Here is a 17,544-nt window from a genome sequence, read left to right on the forward strand (position 1 = left end):
TTTACAGCCAAAAACACTTCTCATTTAAAATGTATGCAATTTGTATCAATGTCTTTAAAAAAGGTATACATTTTTTTCTCTGATTTCTGAAAAATTATTTTACTATTTTGTTGTAATTAAGTTTTATTCACTTAAAGTAAAGAAAAAACCCAAGGATGTCCATATATCAAAATACTTTAATGCTTAAAAAACATTTATAAAAAAGTGAAGAAAAAAAAGATTCACACATTCTGTAAACAGTAAACATGTTTGAGAGGAATGCCACTAAACAACACAGACACAACTTCTTAACAGGTCATTTCATATCAGAAACCTTTCATCCACCATAGTTTTTCTGGCAAGGTTCTTCCTTCCGAGAGTGTTACGGAGCAGGCGAAGTATCTGTAATGAATGACACATTTTTTAATTCATGTACTTTTAGCATCCTAAAGGCTACATTCCAAATGTGCGCCGAATACGTACCATTTGCTGTAAATATGTAAGAACAGCTGCAAGTACAAAACTCTGAGATCCCAGATCGACGACACAGAAAAACAACGTGTCAAAGATCAGCAGCGTTGCCTCATTTCCATAATACAGCACATCACTGAAGGAGTGGGCCTCGTCTGCAATAAGAGACACAAACAGACATCATGCTCAAATATCTATACACCTACAAACAAACATAAATATAGGCTACAGCCCGTCTCTGCTGTGTGGTCATTACCTGTGTAAAAGATGCTTTTTTCACTGGGTTCGAGAAACTCCATCCCTATGACCCTCTCAAACATGAGCTTGTCCTTTACTATGAAGTCCATATCTGGGTGGGCCTGTGGTAAATAATGCAACATGGGAGAAAGAACAGGCCAATGAATTTCTCGTCCATGAAATCAACTTTCTCACACACACACACACACACACACACACACACACACACACACACACACACACACACACACACACACACACACACACACACACACACACACACACACACACACACACACACACACACACACACACACACACACACACACACACACACACACACACACACACACACACACACACACACACAATTCTTGCAGGATTTTTTTTTTCTTATGTGCATCTTCACTCACATGGTCTATAATGGATCCCAGGAAGTAGTTCATGGTGTTGTAGGCCCTCGCTTGTATGTCAGACTCATTAGAACAGCCTGCATCCATCAACCGTGATGGACCGTTCCTATGAAGTCCAGGAAATATGTTACCCTTAAAAAAGAAAATGAGGCGTTATACCCTCTCTCGGTTTGACATTATGTAGCTAAATGACAAACACAACAGAGTGTAAACACACCTTGCTGAAAGGCTCCCGTATCCTGTCGTACTGAATCCGCAAACGGTTTGTGATAGACACCTGAAAGGTCTGCAGCTCTGAGTTGGGAAGTAGACCTCTTTGACCACACAGAGAATCCTTGAGACGGACAGAAGAAAGAAGACGGATGTCATGTGTAAACAATCCTTTCATTAAAATGCTACAAATACTAAAATGGTTTGTAGTCTGTAGGTGTTTTACTTGTTCTCTCCTCAGATTGCTGCTCATCTCCTCCATGTTTGTATCTGCATGTCCATGTACTGAACGCCCATGGATGTAGTAGCCAAAACAACGGTGAGACAACAGCAGCACAGATATCTACATAGAAACGAAGGGGAAAAAAAGTGTGTTAAGAACAGGCCAATCAAATGATTAATTATCAAAAATATATTACACACTTAAAAAAATACTTACATTACTGATTGAGCAGAGATCTACAAACTGACGTACTTTGTCCTCCACAAAGTGCTCGTAAAACACGGTGAAGAAAATCACCTGGAGTGATAAATGTTGATCTTTTAACTAAGATTGCTGGGCTTGATTATATGTCACTCACATTTTATAACGAAGACAGCCGGACATGTGAGGTCATAGGGATGTAAAAGAAGGAGATAAGAGAGAGGGGGAGAGTTTTACCTGCAGGAGTCCAATGCAGAGCCACAAAGTTGCTGCCACGCCGTAGCGGAGAATCAGGCTGTAGGAGGGGGTATACGCCTCTGGAGTGCGCTCTAAGGTCGGCCAGGGGTCTCTCAGGCCGAGGTTAGAGAAACCCAGCACCTGAACAAAACGGAGTGACATGTCAGCTATGAGGACAAGGTCAGAAGGCTGAAAAAAGTGGGAAAAAGAAACAAAACTGAGTGTAGAGTATGATGTATAATATGTACCTCAAGAAAGAAGAGCACAGCTACTATCTGAAAAGTTGGGCTGATCTTGCGAATGGTCTGGATCTCGTTCCATTCATTGGCCACAAAATAGGTCCTCCAGATGCTGACCGGAGAAGGGTCTCGTTTGGACTCCCCATTCGCTGAAGAGTAGTGAAATTTGAACCACTTGAAAATGAGTTCGAATGAACACCGGAATATAGGAGCTAAGAGACAATACTGTATTTCTGCACCTTGCACAGTCCTGCCAGCTTTGCTTCTTGGCCTCTCCCAGTCCACAAGGAAAACATCGACCGAGACCTGAAGGATCAGCTTGTGGAGAAGCTGGAGAGCCTTGATTGAAACACACAATAAACAATTGTTTCTCTATGGCAGCAAACCCTGAAGCTTTCAATACAGCTGCTCTTTCATTGTTTAACCTTGAGAGCGAAGGCACAGCCAATGTAGGTCACAAACTGCTCCTCCTGATCAGGCAGTGGTAACAACACTGACACAGACTGTTGGGCCTAAACAGACACAAACACAAATAACTTGAGTGAAGCAGCTAACAACAATCAAATCAATTAAAATCAAACAGTGAAGGTTAAGAGAAAAGGTTCAAAGTACTTGCCTTAAATGTCTAAAGAATGCAAAGAAGAAAGGGTACAAAACCATGCAAAGACAAAAGAAACACTTTGTGAGTTTGGAAAAAAACCATTTTGTTTAAAAAAAAAGAAAGAAGAAGCAAGGCAAAGGAAAAAGAGCCTCAGAGAGAAAAGACCACACACGAGTGAAAAGAATCAAAGTTATTACAGAAAGTCCATAATGACTTAAACAAACCTTGTAAAAGATAACCCAGTACAGTCCAGTTCCTACAGTGACGGTGAAGAAAACATTGGCCAGATCTCCGGCATAGAACAATAAAAACGTCATCATCGTCTTTGAGAGAAGGAGGGAAAGACGAACATTACTCTCAGGTGTTCAACATGTTGATGGAAGTTCCTTCAATAATGACTGAGGGTGAAAGAGGATGTACCTCCACATCAATGATGGGGGACGCGATCCTTCTCTTCCAGCTGACCGTCTTCAGGAGGGAATAGAGCACAGCCACACCACCCATCACACCCAGAGCTGTCTGTGCACACACAAAAGCATCAGAGTCACAGGTGATACTGTGCCATAGTGTGCTGTAACAAACACTGAGAGCATCAGTCAGGCGCAAGAACGTCTCATTAAATCTGTTGTTTTAAACCCTTTCAAATCAAAGTTCCATTCATGCTTCTACTCACGTTTGTCTTCATGCGGGCCTCATTCTGATCCATCTCATACTCCACAGCAAATGTTGTCTGAAGACCAAATAATCAGTTCAACACATAAACCAGATAAAAAAACTCGATTTTAAAAGAAAGCAACTCGCTGGCTCTATTATTCACTTAATCAGAGCAAACAAAGACAGCATGTCATAGCTGCCTGAGTATGGGTCTGGCTTGTGTGGGCTGTACTCACAGACACAGTTTGAGTGTCGATGTCTGTGAGGGGAACGTCTCTGTAGGTCACGATTATTAGAGGAGGATAAACCTGCCCCTCAAGTGTTCGTGGGACCAGCTGGAACCTTACCCCACACACACACACACACACACACACACACACACACACACACACACACACACACACACACACACACACACACACACACACACACACACACACACACACACACACACACACACACACACACACACACACACACACACACACACACACACACACACACACACACACACACACACACACACACACACACACACACACACACACACACACACACACACACACACACACACACACACACACACACACACACACACACACACACACACACACACACACACACACACACACACACACACACACACACACACACACACACACACACACACACACACACACACACACACACACACAAATAAATATCAGCACCACTTCACAAAGCAGTTTTGCATCCATCATCCTTTTCCATGGTAGAGTGTGCAAGTTAGAAACGCACCTTATTTTAACACTGCTGGATACGCGGATGACTTTAGGCTGGGCACTTAAGCTCTTCTCTCTCCCGCTCAGTCCATCGACAAGAAATATTCGTCGGGACAGGTACCAGTTCTTCATACTGTCTGTAAGAAGATCAACGATTTGGAAACAATGCACACATGTATAGAAAACACACATTTAAATATGAAATAGCACCTTGGTTGATGAAGCGTCCATTGTATTGCTGGTTACGGACGAGTGTAGGCAAGGGCAGAAGTTTTTTATTCTCTCCTCCACCGAGCTCCATAAACACATCGTAGAACAACGGCTCTGGATACATATCCAGCAGCTCTTTTACTGACAGATCACACTGCACGCACACACACACACACACACACACACACACACACACACACAGACAGACACATTTTATAACACAAATAGAGTTTGCAAACACATTTTTTCTGCTAGTCTGAGACTAAATCGCCACTCACGCTTTTTTGGTAGGCGGTTCCAAAGCTGAAGGCTGCCATCTGTCTGTTTTTTGTGTCTGGACAAAGCTAAAGAGGATCAGAAGAAGAGGATATGGTAGAATATTTAATGAATATCATGAAAATGAGTTTAATGTTGTGAGGATGCAAGAATTGTGGGAAGTAATTGTCCGTACTATTAACCTATCTGGGTAAATTAAGCACATATACCCATTTTATAAAAAGTTACGATGCCCTGTTACTCAACCTCACCATCAGTTGTTTGTCATCTCACCTGGATATTTTGTCCCCCGACCTGTTCCCATCTAAGAAACTCTCCTCTGACATTATAGACCGCAGCAATCAGCTTAATGTCAGTGTTCTGAGAGAAACAAAAACAGAACATTTCATATAGTTTTGGTACCAAATTTGGTTTACTGCTTCATTTGCAGTTAACAAAAAAGAAAAGAAAACTGTATTGTTTTTCATAGTTTGATTTGATGGAGTGATTCAATCTGATCACATACTTTGTTTCTGCCTCTGAAACTGAACCCAACGGGAACCGGATCAGTTTGAAGCACTCTTCCAGCCAGTCCTGGTTCTTCACCGTAGTAGAGCCACGGCAGATTAACTCTCCTGCAGGAAAGGTCAACAAAGTGCTTAGTAGGAAAGTATATTTGCAAAGATATCACAGTAGATATGTACATGATGCCTTGATGGAGTTGTTTACCAATATGAAATGTCTTGAGTTGAGCTCAGAGCAGCCCTGGATCTGAAGATAGTGTTAAAGAGGCCGCAGGCATCAGTGGACACGCCACTAAAGGAATGCATGTTCATCACACACATGTTCCCAAGAGCCTGACATGCGGTTAGGTTTGAGAAAACCTGCAATGTGTTTATGCACAGCAGCTGATTAGATGCATTTTAACAACAATAAAAATACAATTGCTTTGGTTTGAGATAAAAGAAAACTGAAATTACAAGGCATGCTGCTGATGCGGAGTAAAGGTTTTGGACAAACCAGGCAGACTGCACGCTGAACTTCTGCAAAGGGAATAGATCACAAAAACAGGAATGAAAACACTTGCTAATGATCCTACGAATTTAGATTAGCAAGTAAGGAAGGAGGAGGAGACTCACCAACTGAGCAAAGTTGACACTGGGATTCACATTGGTGGAGAGGCTTCCTGGAGGGAAACATAACCCTCCCACCTATAAAATCAAAGATTCTTCTATTAGTCTGTTTCTTACTTACTCATACATTGTGTGTGTGTGTGTGTGTGTGTGTGTGTGTGTGTGTGTGTGTGTGTGTGTGTGTGTGTGTGATGTGTTGAGAGAAGGGAATGAAAGGAGAGGGAGGGCAGAACTCACCAGGACATGAGGAGGTTTACACAAACAGGAGGTGTTAGTGAACGAGGCCTGGCATCGCTCACACCTGAAAAACAAATTTTTGGAGACTGTTCCAGTCCTTACATGTTTTCCAAAGTATAACCTGTTATCAAGTCGTCCTTTTTCACCCTCCTAGGGCAATCCTTTAACACCCTGAAGTAGCAGTGATGCCAAGAGAGATAATGCAGGTACAAGCCAAATTTGCAAAGCAAACAGGAAACTATGTGACTGAAATTATCTGATCGGTCCTTGCAGTGATGAAGGTCATGTGCTAGTGTGTATAAGAGGCACAGAGGGATGAAGGGCAGGGAGGATACTGAGGATATGAGAGGTGTTAAAAAACCATGAGTCAGCACGTTAATGGTGTAATATACTAGGGGGGGGGGAAAGGCAAAAAAAAAAATACATGTTTCAAATTATGTTATCCAGCCCTCATATTTTCTTAAGAACTTCTGAACCATATCCAACAATTTCTCTTAATGTTTAGATTTGTGAATGTGTCACACCACTTATCATTTTTTTTAATCTACCATCGATAGTTTTTGTGGCGTCTGTTATGCTGCTGGTAACATAACCTGTCACAAGAGGACTCAAGTGATTAAGTTGGGATTTTATTTTTAAGATTGGGGGGGCGGGGGCAGGAATGACCAGATCCAATAATTGACACAATGATAGCTCGTAAGCACCTCTTCCTGCTGATTAAATACATCCCTCGATGTGCATGTTTGTACAGTCCTCCTCAGCTATACCTTTTTTAAAGTTTGAGGCAGATGTGTCTCCCATATGCAGACCAGGAGTGACAGAAAGGACAAAGCACAAGCACATTGTCTTACACTTGTTGTTAACTCCAGGGACAAGGTTTTAGTCTCATATATCTGCGCATGGGTGTAAAAAAGATTACATTCTCACAGGGAAACAAGACAAAGCTTGATATAAGTTCTCTGCACACTGCAGGTTAAAGTGACCTTCACATTAAGAACAGATGACACGCAGATTAGACTTTAGGATTGTTGTTTCACGAAATGGCTTGTCATTATCGTAATATAGTTTGTTGTACATTTACATAAGAAACCAATATGGAATGACATAGTCTGTAGATGTTTTTGTGTTATCGTACTTCTTCAATAGAACATTTTACTGGATAGGACTTTAAGTCTGTATACTCTGATTCTTTTAATTTGTTATATCCTGCTGATTTTAATTCATTGAAGGAGTCCAGCATATACTCGAGTGAGAAAGCCTAAACAGCATCCTTGTCAATGTGTCCACATTATATTATTTATAAAAGTTTGAACCTCAGACGTGGATCTGTATGTAACAGCTGGATGAATTGACGTTAGCTCTGTAAGTTACTGATACATACCTATCGCCACTGTGGTTTGGGACAGACAGAGCAGGGGAGTTTCCGTTACACATTTCACATCTTGCCTCATCCAAAAGGTTTCCACTGACATCTCTCTCCACTGGAAAGAAAAGAGAAACATTAGAGAGATAATGATATGTAGGGTTAAGGAAGGCCGACATTGCCAACATTACTGACAGGCGTTCTTACAGTAAATTAATAGAGTTAATTGGGTTTTGGTCACTCACCCAGGACATTATCCTTTGGGCACTGGCACTTTCCATCATCACTGAGACTACCTGGACAGCGAATACACCCAAACCCATCAGTAGTCACTGCCTGTTGGTAAAGATTTCACAAACGCATTGCTACAAATTGTATTTGTTGTTCTCTTACTGTAAGACTGTGGCATGATTTATATTCAGTAAGATGTGAGATGAAAGTTAAATAAAAGGCATTCTGAGTAAATACCACATACTGGTTTGTCTGTTGGACATTGCTGACAAATTATGGACGCCTTATCAGTGGTGAGGGTTTGGTAGCCAGTTTTACAAATGCATCTCAGACCTGTAAAAGAAGAAACACCAGTGTAAAGTTTAGTGAGCGAGTGCTGTACAGAGTTGAGATACAAGGATACAATGCACACTCCTTAAATATTATGGATAATATTTAATATAATATATTATTATATTATTGACGGTCTCGTACTTTATTGTGACTGAAGATGTTTCTTTGCTTTGTTGTTTAAGCATAATCAAACAAAGGGTTTTTTTATATTTAATGTTAAGTGAGAAGACCCAAGAGATTTTGAAACAGTGCAAGAAATCACTCATGATAGCAGCAGCTGCCTCGTTTGCGCATATAAAAACATACAGCAACCATATTTTTAAAGTTAAGTAACATGAACAACATGAACCCCGACGCAGAAAACGTTTTATTTTCTGAAAAGATCACAGTTTGCAGTCTCATTTAAATATTTGTGACTAATCCCATAATGTTGTTGATGAAGGACGTGACTCTCAAGATGTAATACGAGTAACTCTGCAACAACTTTACAATACAAAGTGTTCTGGCTGAAAATGTTTGATAAAAAAAAGGGGAAATGTGATGTACATAATGACATTAATTTAGGGCCAAATTGTCTAAACCTTTTGTTGTTTAATGTATTACCTTACCATCATACCTGTTAAACCATAAAGCACACTCGGTGTTGTATTTAAGGTGGACTTGCCCTTTACTTGCTTTGTAAACAGGCTGTTAGCTAGCTAGCTTCATGACTAACTTCAAAAGGATTTTAGTCATATGGACCTACATCATTTGAGCTTCTATTCGTAATGTGTGTCTGACAACCCCATGGTTCAATTATTGTTCTACTCATATGACTATTGATGCTCATTGTCTGCATATTAGCGTCCTTAAATCAAGCTGTGTGTAGGTAGCAGACCTGATGTGGTCCGTCGTTGGTTTGGACCGCAACTCACACACGAAAAACTCGAGATATCAAAAAATTCTCCCACATCACAATCTGAAGGAGCCTGAAAGGGTATAATAAACTGCTGACAGGAAATAGCATCTATGAAAACGATCAGAAATAAAGGCAAAAACACTTTTAGTCTATGAACAGCAAACGGTAGCGTCCCCGTCGCCATGGTAAACAACGGTCTTCTTTACCCACAATCCTCTTCACCTTGCGTGATGACGCCATAGACTGTAAAACTAATGACGCTCGGTCTCATTTAACTGTGCGTCAAGTCGATGGTCAGGTCACACAGAGTTTTTGAAATGTCTGTTGCATACATACAGTATATGTCATTTAATATGATGGGTTTTTTTTCACATTCTCATTTTGTTTAAATTAAAAGACAGCTTCAAGATATAGACAAGCTGGTGCTACTGAAGATCTGTTTAAGTATCAAATATCCTCTGCAATATCAATGAAATATTGAAAAATGAAACAAGATCTCAATAAGAGCGTCTAATTTGTAGTTTTAAAATCCGATGAAAGTTCTCAAGGCAACACCCTCTTTAAAAAAAAAAAAATAAAATACTGTAGTGTCCTTTAATTTCATTTAATAGATTTTGTCAGATATATTAAGTTAAATGTACATGACTACAGCATCATTTATTACAGTGTATAGTTTCAAACTCAGGTAAGTTTTTAACTGTTTAATCTGGTCGTCTTTGGTTGAAGAATCAAGTCTTCTAGGGTAGCGGTTCCCAAAGTGGGGGTCGGGAGACAGTATGAGGCGAGTCGTGAGGTGTCCTCCAATAACTTTGAAGGAAATGATTCAAAATGATTTAAAATAGCATATTTTACCCATTACTTTGAAATAATAAATTTGAATAAAATCACAGTGAGATTTGTGCTGTAATACAATTAATGTAAACATCCTCTAAATATAAGTTTTCACATGACTGCAAATAGGTGTAGCTCTTTATAGAAATGCACAAAGAGACACTGAAATGATGTAAGTAGGCCATCCTATCTTTTGTTTTGGTCTAATGCCAGTGTTTGGACATGCCTACTAGTTGTGCACAATGTTAAAGGTTTTAACCACTTCCAGGGATGTATGAGTCCCCAGTCTCGGGCGTCCTTATTTCGAGTGTCGCGGGCTGAAAAGTTCTGGTACCCCTGTTCTGAGGTGACAGCAGCCCTCACTCCCGTCCATTAGAGGGCGCTAATGCCCCGCTACCTGCTGAAGTAAAGAAAGAGAGCCACGAGCGTGACGAGAGTCAGTTAGGACTCTGAGAGTCCTGAGGCGGATCGCAGAGTCGGCTGAGACCTGAGAACATAGTTCCTTTAATACATCTACCAGTGGTAAACGTGAGAAAGGTTCACAGCGACGATCTTATCAGATATATATCCTGTGCGGTGGTGGATGTGAGTATTTGATTTTAGCGCGTTTCAAGTAGAAAGAAAACTTTTTTTCCCGCCATTGCAGTTTCCTTTTGTGACTGGTTTATGACGCATGCGATTTAAGCGCTCTTATTATGTTAATATCAGACTTTGGCTTTACGTTTTTGTCGTCTTTCTTGTCTGTTTCACCTTTCTTCTCTTTATTCTTTCAGAAACCTCCTGTCCTGCTTTACAAATGGCCATCATCTTACTATTGCAAGGCCTTGACGTGAAGGCGGGCACTGAAGATATACGTTCATTCTTCAAATGCCTCCACATACCAGATGGAGGAGTTTACGTGCTCGGAGGAAGTCAGAAAGAAGCTTTTATTGCATTTAACACAGAAAGGGATGCTCAGCTTGCCATGCGGTTAACAGGACAGGTTCTGAAAGGGTCTATGGTGAGTCTGCATATAAGCAGCATGGCAGAGATGGAGAGCAAACTTAAGTCATTGTTAAAGAAAAATAAACCCTCCCCCTCAAAGCTCAGAGTCAAAAGACCGAAGCATTCCAAGGGTGCAACTCTACAGTTGAATGGAAGAATTCCTTGCCCCAAAAGTGCAGAACTACCACCTACAAGACTGCTTGATCCCAGGAAACAGTCACTTACTACAAATAAGCAAGCTTTAAGTGAACCTTCCTTTGATTCAGGTACTGCCTTTTTCCTTGGAGTTTGTACTGTTCTTCAAGGTCTGCAGTCATTCCAGCAGGAAGAAAATGAGACAGAACAACATTTGGATTTCACCAAGACTGACCATACAGTTGTGTCTGACGAGGTAAAGACTCAAGAGCAAAGTCTGGTTTCAAGCCCAGGCTATGTCAGGCTCTTTGGTCTACCATCCTCAACCACAAAAGATGACATCAGTCAGTTTTTCAGAGAGTTGACTGTACAGGAAGTCATAGTCAATGTGAATTTGGGAATTAGCCCTTGCTGCCTTGTGAAGTTCGCCAACGTGCAGGATGCAAGTGATGCCCTTCTCTTCAATCAACACCAGCATGGCCATCTCACTGTGGAGGTTCGTGGCGCAACAGAGAAGATGTGGGCCAGTGCTCTGCAAGAATGTGAAAATGCATTGGATGGAGCAAGATTGAAACCGAAGCGAAGCCCTTTTAAGGAAACTCCAAACCACAAATGTAAACCCCCTTGTGCTCTGCAGATGAAGAGGGGAGCCGTCAGCCTGCTGTCATCTAAATCAACAAAAAAGCCAAAATGTGATGATGACTTATCTGCGATTTGGCCAACAAAAGAGTACATTGTCAAGGTCAGTAATCTACCCCGGACGATGACAAAGACTGAAATCAAAGAATTATTTGGATGCACAACCATTCCACACAAAAATGTGCTGCATTTTCTTGACCAGGAAGGCAACAGAACGGACATGGCTTTTATCATTTTTAAACGCACTGCAGATTATGACTATGCAATAAACCTTGATGGTTGCCATGTGGGCTCTGCTGCCATTGAGGTGACACCAATCACACGGTTGATGATGAAGAAAATGATGGCTAAAACCCATCCCAGGAATCAGAATCACTCTCTGAAGATGGGCACAAACAAACCAACGAACCGAACAGGCTACTCTGCTCCAGTTCATTCTACTCGACTGTATTAATCTACAGAGATACGTTTCCTGCTTGTAACTCCTTTTATCGTGATAAATGTAAACGTTCTACACATTCCCTCTCACAACATCTTACACTTTAAAATAGATGCCTTAGAACCATTTATTAGCCGATTAATGAACACAAGAGAACGTCTACATGAAGAGGCTGTTTCTGTCTTAAGAGACTGACCAGGACGAGACCACTGGAGGGACTGTCCTGTAGAGACAACAGACATGAACCAACAACAACTACACAGCAAGGAGGAACGACACAAACATTTTAAAACAAGTTTTTAAAATAGTTTTAATGTTATGATACCCTTGCAGTAAGCTAATGCTCATGATCAGTTAAAGATGCAGAACACACGCAAAAGCATTTACATAAAACTTGCCAAAATAAGAAGCTCTTAAGGTCAAAAACATTAAAAAAAACAAAAAAAAACTACTTAGCAATAGAACTATAGTCAAGTAAAGGTACACAGATGTTCATCTCATGGACAGTGTTGTCTGATGCACACTTTGGACAGATGGATACTTAGGTGAAAGTGTTGCATCTTAAAGTCATTTGTAAAACCTGGATGGACCATCAGAGAACCGGTTTGGACCTACAGACACAGAAAATACATAATCAACAAAAAGCCAGCATTAAGAAAGATGTTCAGTGACGTCTTTGTTCTCTTCAATGTGAGACACAAAACATTTTCTTTGGCATCTGCCTGTCAACATTTTCAACACCGTTACATCCTATGCCCGAGTCAGAGATGAATCTATTGGAAAGCTGACGAGGAGATTTGTGTTTACCAACCTGAGAGACTACTGGAGTATCTGTCACTGCTCGGCAGTCTTGAGGGTGTCGAAGAAAAACTTGTGGAGCTCATTGAAAAGCTGTTCAGACTGGAGCCCTAAACAGGAATGGGAGAAGACAGAATTAGAGAAGAGCACATGTGTACATGTGGTAAATGCACTTCGAAATGAAAAATGGGACAGCTGGAACATGCTTAAGAGTAAAAATGAGCACCATACCGATGATACACTTCTCAATCTGTACTCCATCAGCACATCTGTAAGTTTCTGCGTCACCTTCAGCACCAGCTGTGCATCATTTTCATTCTCTATCCGGAAAGAATCCTGCAGAAAGATTTGTAGTTGGTACATTGTGAAAATATGCATTATTTTAAAAACAAGTCATAATTTTTGTTAAGTTAAGAGAGACCACATGAGAAATTAGAAATGCATACCAGGTAGGTGAGTAGTTTATTAGAGAGGTTGCTACTTTCTGGAGCTGCTCCCAGCAGACCAGCCCTCTCCACTGGTTTGTCTACTGGTCTGTCCAGTAAGCCACCCCCCCCTTGGCTGCCCCGGTACTCATCAGGATACGGTCTCCCTGGGCTCTCCAATAGTCCACCCCTTCTGTAACTGTCTCCACCTGGTCCAAAACCATCCCCAGCTGGGTGTAGACCCATGCCATCTGAGAAAGGTCCTCGGTCCATACCAGAATCAAGGAAATCTTTCCCGGTCGAGTACCCTCCAAAGCCAGGCTCCCCATAGTCTCCACCTTGATATTCTGGGAGAAAACCTCCCTGAGGAGGAAACCGCTGGTCAGAGAACCTGGGACCTGAGAACGAAACATGTTCAATGCATTAAAATGCAAATAAAAAGATTCAATACAAAAAATATGTGCATTATTGTACATGTTTTTCTTGAGAATTAAAAATGACTCACCAAAGGGCGAAGGTCCCTGAAGTCCCATTCCTGGTCCTAGAGGAGGCACAGCTTTAGGAGTCGCAGAACCTGAGTGAGGAAGTGAGAGGAATGGACATGAAAGACACTCCCAACTCAAGTCACCAACCAGCAAGAAATAATTAATCCTTGCAGAACAACTTACGGAGTCCTTTGAAAGCAATGACTTCACATGGCTCCTTCAGGATTACCTAAGAGACACGGACAAAAAAAAGAAGAAAGCATTTTCATGTCAATGTTTCAACTTGTATCTATACTGTATATGTTATGTTTCTGTTTTATGTGTTTTATACAATAAAAAAAGGCAGTGATGATAGTTAGCTATTTTTATATATACTGTCAACAGCCAATACTTGTGTAAAAAATAAAATAAAAATCATGTAAGCGGATACAAGAGTTGGATTTAGTGCTAAACTGAAAAAAGCCACCCTAGGTGTTCTCCCCACACAACAGGATTTCTGATTGTAAATGTTGAGTATGTTTAACTTTGATATATAAAAGATTTAAAGTAGGTGCAGCCCTGATCACTTCTGATCAGGTCAGGGAGGTTTTAATCACTCGCACCACAGCAAAAGATGGCAAGATATCGGGCCTTTGGTCTGAAGGAGACAATTACGCTCAAAATCTTGACACAGACACACACACAAACCTTGAGTTGCCCCCGGCCTTCTGCACTCTCGACCTCTGCTGCAGCTTCTTTGATCGTCTTCCTCACAGTAGGATCTTTGACAGCCTCTTCTTCTTCACAGGTGAGCTTTTGAGGGTGGACTTTTTTCTGTGCACAAGGAAAGATATGATAATGATGACATATCTAAAAATTACCTTTTAACTCTTCTGGGTTTTACTTAGATAAAAAGAAAAATACCAAGTATCTGAAGCTGTGTTTCCAGCCTTTCACGTGGGCAACCATATCATGCTGCAAACGGGAGACAGCACAGAGTTTGCACTGGTAGTGAGGTGGGACAGATTTACTTGGGCTTCGGTACTCCCAGACATATTGAAGACCTGTAGACACAATGATAATTGGTTTCACATTTTAATAAAGGAAGAAGAGAAGTTAACAGGTTTGTTAGTAAAAACATCCCTTCTGCTCACCGACGATGCACTCTGGGACCCCCTTCAACAGTTTGCTGAGACTGGGCATAGTCTGAATAGATGAGCCTTTGGTGAAGACTGAGAAGACATAACACTGGTCAGCAGAGAGCAGACGTTTGAAAATGGGCCACAGTTGACAAACTTTTGCAACAAACTGGTTCAGTGACGCTCAGTCAATTCTGACAAGTGAAAACAAATAATCTTAATGATCATAGTGAAGAAAACTGAGTTTAAGGAGGCGAGTACCTTTAGTGTCTGAAAGCTGTTTTATTTAATTGTCTAAACAACCATTAGATTCCCAAACTCCTCGTGTGCTTTTGAAGCTACGGCAACAATTCTGCCAACCCCCATTTAGACCTGAATTGGGCTGAGGGATACCGTCGTCCATGATGCATTGCTCCCAATTATGTGCAACTACAGAAGTTCCACTTCTGTTTCACAGCAGTGCACGTGAACAGTATCTTAAAAACAGTAAAGCACTAAGAAAACGTGTAAAAAAACCCAATTGCTGTATCCAGCAGTATTAGAAAAAAAAAGGGTTCATACAACCATCACAGCACAAAAGTGCATCAATATCTGAACAGCAACCGTCACAAACCCACGGTTGCATGTCATACATTTTCAATACTGTGTTGATGTCTCGAGGATCTTATGGAGCCAACGATGCTCAACTTCAATGAACATCTAAGGAGAATGGGTTGACAAACTGTTCAGGATAAATCTTTGTTTTTTAAATCATGGCGTACATATTGTGAAGGGCCTTTTCTAAATAGCAATAAGGGTGCAACAAAGTGGATACCACGTCACTGCAACTGCCTCATCTCTGTGAGTGAGAGTCCTAAAGAGTGGTGAATATGCCACCACCCCCATGACATGAAGCAGAGAAAGCTTCTCAAGCTTCACCTCTCAGCAGTGGCACTGTGCGAAAATCACTTACCTATCTCAGCAGAATGCTGCGGCTGCTTTCTCTGTCAATGGAGGGAATAAACCCACATGAAGGAGAGAGACACAGGGAGGCATTAGTGACAGGATGACACTTAGCAGAGGACTGAACTCCTCGTTCATGTCCGCCACCCTATGTATGCCATAGAGCGCATCATTTCCTTGATCTCCGTGACCCCTGCATCAAGCAGCGGCAGTCACAGAGACAAACGTCTACATTGTGTCTTTATCATGTTGATCTACATTCTCATCATCTGAGAATATAACAGTGAAGCTGTTTAATATAGATGTACGTATTTCACATCAGAATAAAGGCTGAAACACGAAGCTCAATATGCAGAGATGTCGACAGTGGAAACATTAAGACACTGGGGTCAAGACCTCAGTTTAGTTTTTTTTTTATTACAAAATGATAAGGTTGGGGGGGGGCGTGAGACTGAGTTTGACATAGAAAACAAGCATACATAATAAAAGGCAAAAACAAGTTAACGCCCCCCCCCCCCCAAAAAAAACAAAAAACTTCTCAAGCAGAGAAAAGAGGAGAGTTAGGGAAGTTCTGATGAAAAAAAATATGATCGAATCATATCAACTTATAATAACAATACTAATGAGGAAGTTGTTCTTTCTGTAGGATGTGAGGTGAATCCACAAGGTCCCAAACATTCCCTTTATGGAGGAGTGTTGTAGATAGGTCAGGATGCACAAGACAGGAACAGAAAACCAAGCACAAGATAAATTCAGACGGGTATATCGAGTGATCAATTGATCAGAATTTTTTTTTTTCCTGAATAGGTTCATGACTATGTGACAGCACTCAGAAGTAAAAACTGAGTAGCCTACTAAAGAGCGACACACCGGACTGTTTGAGGAAAATCCTCTTGATCACAGTAGTGATTATAGGCCACAGCTTTGAAAGCCAGACTTGTGATTTTCGTCTGCAAAAAAATAATAGATTGCAAACACAACAAAGTCTGAACACACAAAAGTGGCTCCAAGTCGGCCTGCAAGAAAGGGCTCGTGCCGCCTGGCACCACATCAGCCAGCGCACGAGACAATTTAAAGGTACGACGTCAAAAAGCAGATGAACGTTCTTTTAAAATGTGAGTTTTTGAAGGGTTTGTACTTGCTTGAGTGAGTGTAAATGTAATATCACTGCGACACATACCCGGTTATTTCTCCTGTGGTTTGGCTGCGGCCCATTTTTCAGCATTGGCGAAGCTGGAGCCTCCATTTCCTCTGTTTTTAAACTATTGGACAAAGAAGTAAAAATTTATTCAAATCATTAATGTGACAAAAAACACTCCCTAAATGAAAAAAAGAACTACGCTAAATCTAGACCCAATAGTTACTGTTTAGTTGTTTCGTATTGTGCTAGGCCAAGCAAAGGCACAAGTCACGTTTCAACCAGTATTTGACAATAATGGAGCAGATTCTTAAGCAGGTTCAAATACCAAACGTATATTTTTCATAAATATTTATACATAAAATAATACTGACTACCGAAGTCAAGGTAACTGGATGCAGACTGGGAACTCCTCCGAACGTCAGCACGACTGCAGACTAGCTGAAAGGCTAAAACTGAAACACAGACAGGAGCCCTATGAGGAGCGTGGTTAGCTGAACATCTGCCAGTTAAAAAATAAAATAAAATATTGTTAAAATGTTAGTTCCCTTCCCTGCACTATCCCCAAATCAACTCCCAGAAGAAAAAAATGTCGCATTTCACCGTGAATAGTTTGGCGTTAGACTAAATTAATGAATATGGGTAGGCTCCTGTGCGGACACCTATGTTGTGCGTTTGTTTTAAACACCAGCATGTGGCGGACGGGAATCGATCAAACAGTGTG

General features: G+C 41.1%; 3 protein-coding genes across 6 annotated transcripts; 1 reads left to right on the plus strand and 2 right to left on the minus strand.

The window, feature by feature from the left end:
- Positions 1-158: 158 nt before the first annotated feature.
- Positions 159-9,109, minus strand: tmem67 (transmembrane protein 67). The gene is made up of 28 exons (XM_079343182.1): positions 8,866-9,109; positions 7,900-7,988; positions 7,670-7,760; positions 7,443-7,542; positions 6,062-6,125; positions 5,831-5,902; positions 5,672-5,734; positions 5,421-5,575; positions 5,218-5,326; positions 4,986-5,072; positions 4,715-4,780; positions 4,437-4,590; positions 4,243-4,363; positions 3,702-3,807; positions 3,485-3,541; positions 3,232-3,330; positions 3,036-3,134; positions 2,636-2,722; positions 2,450-2,549; positions 2,220-2,359; positions 1,972-2,112; positions 1,750-1,830; positions 1,537-1,653; positions 1,318-1,434; positions 1,101-1,232; positions 707-809; positions 463-605; positions 159-381 (listed from the first exon to the last, which is right to left on the minus strand). The coding sequence occupies exons 1-28, from the start codon at positions 9,068-9,070 to the stop codon at positions 301-303; spliced, it is 2,979 nt and encodes a 992-aa protein (XP_079199308.1). The 5' UTR covers positions 9,071-9,109; the 3' UTR covers positions 159-300.
- A 1,027-nt stretch (positions 9,110-10,136) lies between these two features.
- rbm12ba (RNA binding motif protein 12Ba) lies at positions 10,137-12,073 on the plus strand. Its single transcript, XM_079343386.1, has 2 exons — positions 10,137-10,302; positions 10,491-12,073. The coding sequence occupies exon 2, from the start codon at positions 10,514-10,516 to the stop codon at positions 11,927-11,929; it is 1,416 nt and encodes a 471-aa protein (XP_079199512.1). The 5' UTR covers positions 10,137-10,302; positions 10,491-10,513; the 3' UTR covers positions 11,930-12,073.
- A 133-nt stretch (positions 12,074-12,206) lies between these two features.
- On the minus strand, positions 12,207-17,412 carry LOC306823665 (uncharacterized protein). 4 transcript variants are annotated; one of them, XM_079343389.1, is made up of 12 exons: positions 17,198-17,407; positions 16,863-16,944; positions 15,693-15,723; positions 14,756-14,833; positions 14,526-14,665; positions 14,310-14,435; positions 13,806-13,851; positions 13,643-13,711; positions 13,159-13,535; positions 12,944-13,048; positions 12,726-12,822; positions 12,207-12,525 (listed from the first exon to the last, which is right to left on the minus strand). In XM_079343389.1, exons 2-12 carry the CDS (start codon positions 16,926-16,928, stop codon positions 12,482-12,484), a joined length of 1,179 nt encoding a protein of 392 aa, XP_079199515.1. In that variant the 5' UTR covers positions 16,929-16,944; positions 17,198-17,407; the 3' UTR covers positions 12,207-12,481. The 4 variants fall into 4 exon arrangements, with proteins under 4 accessions (XP_079199515.1, XP_079199514.1, XP_079199513.1 ...); XM_079343388.1 differs by having other exon boundaries at positions 12,726-13,048; positions 17,195-17,412; XM_079343387.1 differs by having other exon boundaries at positions 12,726-13,048; positions 17,198-17,411.
- Between the last annotated feature and the right edge of the window lie 132 nt (positions 17,413-17,544).

The sequence above is a fragment of the Symphodus melops genome (assembly GCF_947650265.1).
Source record: "Symphodus melops genome assembly, chromosome: 5".
Lineage (NCBI taxonomy): Eukaryota > Metazoa > Chordata > Actinopteri > Labriformes > Labridae > Symphodus > Symphodus melops.

Bases quoted from the DNA above. Each gene is read 5' to 3' on its own strand.
- rbm12ba (XM_079343386.1), top strand. From the start codon at position 10,514: ATGGCCATCATCTTACTATTGCAAGGCCTTGACGTGAAGGCGGGCACT.
- tmem67 (XM_079343182.1), bottom strand. From the start codon at position 9,070: ATGGCGACGGGGACGCTACCGTTTGCTGTTCATAGACTAAAAGTGTTT. The intron at 3,331-3,484 runs GTGAGTAGAAGC...GTGTGTGCACAG, and splicing joins AGGCCCGCATGAAGACAAAC to ACAGCTCTGGGTGTGATGGG. The intron at 1,233-1,317 runs GTGTGTTTACAC...TTCTTTTTTAAG, and splicing joins TACGGGAGCCTTTCAGCAAG to GGTAACATATTTCCTGGACT.
- LOC306823665 (XM_079343388.1), bottom strand. From the start codon at position 16,928: ATGGAGGCTCCAGCTTCGCCAATGCTGAAAAATGGGCCGCAGCCAAAC. The intron at 15,724-16,862 runs GTATGTGTCGCA...CTCCATTGACAG, and splicing joins ACCACAGGAGAAATAACCGG to AGAAAGCAGCCGCAGCATTC. The intron at 14,436-14,525 runs GTATTTTTCTTT...CCTTGTGCACAG, and splicing joins AACACAGCTTCAGATACTTG to AAAAAAGTCCACCCTCAAAA.